A 5,291-nucleotide genomic window follows, 5' to 3' on the forward strand; every position below is an offset into this window, starting at 1 on the left:
TTAACTAATTTTTGCATTTATATAATTATTTAATTTCTTGTCTCTGTACAGAGTCTAATGTCAGATTGGTGGGAGGAAGCAGTCACTGCACTGGTATACTGGAGATGAAACACCAGGGAGAGTGGAGACCAGTGGATGGTCGGTTTGACTGGAAAAAATATTCGTCATCTGTAGTGTGTAGACAGCTGGACTGTGGCTCCACTGTTTCAGCAGCAAGTAGTTATAGTTCTACACGTCAATATATATGGAGGATAACATCTTCCTGTGTTGGATCTGAGTCTTCACTGAGGGAGTGTGGAATAATGCAATCTAGTTATTCCCCTTACAAAGTGGAGGTGATCTGTTCAGGTAACACAAACAATGACTTCAACAATAACAGTAATCTTTACAGTCTCTAATTTCATCTAGCTGTAGACAGAAAAGAGGATGTTACTCTTTTTCTCAATTAAAATTACCTTCATTAGCATTACAAATGTCAGCAAAAGACAATAAGTAATATTTTTTGACAACAAAATATGATTGAACAGTTATTCAATCTAATGATTAGGCATTGGATGATAAATAACATTAATTAACAATAAGGTACCAGTGATTTGGATTTCAATTCTATTATTTATATAAATAGCAGTAGCCACAGCACACTCACAGTTTACTTCAAGGAGCAATAATTGTGTTTAAAAAAAAAAAATCTAAATGGGGAAAAATCTAGTTAAACAGTTCAAGAGTTATAGGCCAAAACGTAAAGTGGGCTGTACCACCATGAGGCAGGCCGGTGTAATATGTTTGTACTTGGCCTCACAGTTTCTGAGAGAAAAATACTTAAATTGGAGTTGTCACATTTTCCCATTCATGTCAATCGAAAAAGTTAGGTCCCTAATACATTTATAGCAATTAAACTATGAAACTTATCGCTTAGCAAAATGTAAGAACACCATTCCCGATGAAGCTGGTCGATTTGACATAATGACCTGTGTGTGTGTGCCGCCAAAACTGTGGGAGGAGTAGCATGCCAACGTTTTGGGGTTGCTCTATAAAGAAATAAAGTCGCCCGAGTACAATAGTGTTGGTTGCCTAGAGGTTAACACACTAATTAATAGCGACTGTCCATTACAGAGAAGCATAAGTGTGCAGTAAAGAACTAGAAAAAGTGTTCGTCGGAGCACAGGTCTCCGCCAGGTCAGGTAGGTTATTGTGGGCCAGCAATGTTTGTAATTTGCCAATCAGGATGGAATATAAAAAATTGGACGGAACCATCTTGATCACTTGACTATAGAGATAATGTGTACTGATATGCATGATGTTTGGAAAAAAATTGTATGAGTAATATAAAAAAGAAAAATCGGCCTCCTGGTGGCGCTATAATAGGGCAATGTTAAAAGGGTGGCTTTTGTTCTTCAACGTAGTGCAAATCTGCGTGCAAAGTTCCACCGCAATCGGACGCTGCGTTCATGATTTGCGGCATTTTGTTGAAAACGGGCCACTCCTGCAAACTTTAGATGTCAATGTTAGCCAATCAAGATGGAATATGAAAAATCAAACGGATCCATCTTGATCACTTGACTATAGAGATCATGTGTACCGATTTGTGTGAAATTTGGATAAAATCTGAATGCTTAATCTTAAAAAATGAGTTTTACATAAGTCGGCCTCCTGGTGGCGCTATAAAAGGCAAATGTGAAAAATGCAGGGCAAATGTTTTTCCTTGGCCTCTAGGGAGTATGCGTGCAAAGTTTCACGCAGATCGGTGCAGTTATAGTTAAAAACGCAAATTGGCCTTTTATAGCGCCACCATGAGGCTGATTTGAACATTTTCAAGCGGCATTTCTTCCTCTGCCTAGTGGGAATGTGCGTGTGAAATTTCACAGAAATTGCATGCTGCATTCATCATTTGGGGCATTTAGTTCAAAACGGACCAATCCTGCAAACTTTGGAAGCCAATCTTAGCCAATCAGGATGGAATATGGAAAATCAGACAGATCCGTGTTGATCACATGACTATAGAGATACTGTGTACTGATTTGCGTGATGTTTGGATAAAATCTGTAGGTTTGGGTTTTGCACAAATTGGCCTCCTGGTGGCGCTATAACAGGGCCATGTAAAAAAATGGGGCAGAGGTTCTGAATTGGCATCCAGGGAGTGTGTGTGCACAGTTTTGCAGCGACCGGGCCAACGGTGCCGGAGATTAGCTGTTCACAGACAGATGGACACACGGACGGACGGACGAAAAAGAAAATCATTGAACTGTAGGCCTATATTGTATTAGCCCCATGCACTTTTGCACATTCCACGTTTATTTTGCATAATGAGCACTGCAAGAAAAAAAATCACATTCACAGATCATTCAGCTTCAGTGATCAGATGAGCAAAATTCAGACTTATTTTATTTAACCTTTTTTAACCAGTTAAAACCACATTCAGACTAGTCTCTTTTACGAGTGTGAACTGCTAAAGAGGCATACATGCTACACAGCTCTACCAGTAACAACAAATACAGGACCATAACAATGACAGACATATAACATCCGTAAAAACATAACCACTATCTAGGAAGCTCAAGGAAATTAAATGTTTAAATATAATCTACAAAGTGACCAATATAAAGCTAAGAGCAACAACATTTGCTACCAAAGCAGGAGGAGCAGGAGCGTGTCCATGGCAAACAGGGATCGATCACAAAAGCCAATTTGAGGCTGGTCTGCAGGTCGTTCCACGACCAGGGCCCATACACGCCCCCGCGCGCGCGTGTGTGTGTGTGTGTGTGTGTGTGTGTGTGTGTGTGTGTGTGTGTGTGTGTGTGTGTGTGTGTGTGTGTGTGTGTGTGTGTGTGTGTGTGTGTGTGTGTGTGTGTAATGATGCTCTTTGTTGAAACTCGGGGGTGGGTGGGTGTATTCCTCATGTTCTTGTTTGTTTTTGCATGAAGTACCTTTAATAAATTATAAACTCTCTCTCTCTCTCTCTCTCTCTCTCTCTCTCTCTCTCTCTCTCTCTCTCTCTCTCTCTCTCCCTCCCTCCAGAGTCTGTGAGGTTGGTGAATGAGACTAGTTTGTGTTCGGGCAGAGTGGAGGTGAAGTCTAATCAGTCGTGGGTCTCAGTGTGTGAAGGTGACTTTGACCAGCAGGATGCAGAGGTGGTCTGTTGGGAGCTTGGCTGTGGGGTTCCTACAGTCCTCCAGGGGGCGCTCTATGGAGAGGCCAAGGCGCCGATGTGGACCAAAGAGTTCCAGTGTGAAGGCAACGAGTCTGTTCTCCTGGACTGTAGAACCTCAGAATCAACTAGAAACACCTGCTCACCTGATAATGCTGTTGGACTAACCTGCTCAGGTATCAATGAAATTTATAGAGAAGAAATATCAAATTAAAACAAATTTTTATTATGTAGAATTGGCATGAAATGGGATACAAGGATGAGCACATTATAAGCACTATGCCAAGGACAAAAGGACAAAAAAGTACAGTATGTTTTCAGAAGTGAAGTCTGGAATTATTGGGCCTCATGCAGCAATAACTTCCTAATGTTTCCTCTTACATTTCTTCCTAAGTGAATTCCTAAGAGAAGTCGAGTCAGATTCATGAAACGTTCTTAAAAGTTAGAATTGTTCGTAACTTATGTTCTTATGATGATGAATCCCAATCCTTGTAACTTGAAGGGGTGTGCCAGTTAATCCTAATTACCATAGGTAGCCGCCCCACCAATCTCCATATAAGGCATGACTGCATGGCCCTGCCTGCAGTCACACCTGTGTGTGATTGCTGCTCACAGAAATTACAGGAAATCACACAGAAATAAAGTTGAGAGAATGAAGTAAAGAATACCTAAACTAAAGTCTAAAGATGGTTGAACATCAGACTCCAAACATAAAAATAAATAAATCAATAGTTCTGTGGAGGTACTTCTGAAGTGAACAGCCAATTATTTAATTTAATTATGAATCTATTGTATTATTTCTCTCACATTACTCATCACCACTAGACATCAATGTAAATTTGCTGAAATTAGCATGTTATCCATATTTCATGTTCAGGAGTAGCGTTAGTAGTGGATATAAAACATTTTATTACTGAAAGCTGGTGAGTGGATATGGAGGGCCTTTAACTCTTTGACTGTGGACGACGCGATAACGCGTCAAGTGCTACTTTGTCCAGTTGGCCGTCGACGCATCCCACCCATGAGGGTGGGATGGGTGGGTTGGGTGGGGGTTATGGGGTGGGTATGGGGCTTGGGGCTTCAACTCAACCGGGTCCGTTTGGGTTAGATTGTAATGTCAGACCCGTTGAAAACTCTAAAGCAGTTGTTCTCAAACATTTTCATGTCAAGGACCCCCAAATGGACATGCATTTGGCTGCAAACCCCCACCTGAAAATATTTTCTGCTAGGGAAATGTTTTCAAGATTTATCAAAATGTTTCGAAAATAGCCGATCTACAAGCTCAAAATGGCCAGTAATGGGACGCGTTGTGAGCTTGTAGATCGGCTATTTTCAAACAAAGTATAAAATAGGGTTAAAGTGATTAAATTGTTCCTCGTTTGCTGTGGACCCCCTGGAACTCCCTCAAGGACCCCTGGGGGTCCCCAGACCACACTTTTGAGAACCTTTTTTGTTCTAAAGATATGATAAAAATATTATTGTAATTTGAATCCTATATTATACAACTGTAGAATTGAAGAAACGAGAATTAATTATTTTTGCACAAACATGTCACACTTAAGAACTCAAAGGCCACCCTAAGAGTCCTCTTCAGTGTGTGTAGATTCTGTTCTTACCTGAGAACAGATCACAGCTAAGAAAACATTGGAGTATACCAAAATCTTCTTAAAAACTTCCTAAGTGGGTCTAAGAAAAAATGTCCTCTTAAGAACGGTTGCTGCATGAGGCCCATTGTTTTCTTTTTCATAACAAGCTACCCTTTTGTTTTGGATCGTCATTTTATTATAAAAGTTATATTACATTTACTGCATAGTGCATACTCCCTTGTCTATATAGGGCCTGTTGATGTCAAGTTGGTGGGAGGAAGCAGTCACTGTACTGGTAGACTGGAGATGAAACACCAGGGAGAGTGGAAACCAGTGGATGGAGTCCAGTCTGCCTGGAGCCTGAAGTCATCATCTGTAGTGTGTAGACAGCTGGACTGTGGCTCCCCTGTTTCAACAGAAATTAGTTCTGGTCATACAATGCAACATGTATGGTGGATTCCATCCTCATGTGTTGGGTCTGAGTCTTCACTCGGGGAGTGTGGAATAAATGAGTCTGATTCTACCACTTCCAGCAGATTGAATGTGTTCTGTTCAGGTAA

The 5,291-nt window shown here is 40.8% G+C and overlaps 1 protein-coding gene across 1 annotated transcript; it reads left to right on the forward strand.

The window, feature by feature from the left end:
- Positions 1-234: 234 nt before the first annotated feature.
- On the forward strand, positions 235-5,291 carry LOC308088241 (CD5 antigen-like; the record flags this gene model as incomplete). Its single annotated transcript, XM_080432647.1, has 4 exons — positions 235-348; positions 3,016-3,321; positions 4,982-5,178; positions 5,268-5,291. The coding sequence occupies exons 1-4, from the start codon at positions 303-305 to the stop codon at positions 5,289-5,291; spliced, it is 573 nt and encodes a 190-aa protein (XP_080288773.1). The 5' UTR covers positions 235-302.

This window comes from Gymnoscopelus braueri, assembly GCF_963280865.1.
Source record: "Gymnoscopelus braueri genome assembly, chromosome: 7".
Classification (NCBI taxonomy): domain Eukaryota; kingdom Metazoa; phylum Chordata; class Actinopteri; order Myctophiformes; family Myctophidae; genus Gymnoscopelus; species Gymnoscopelus braueri.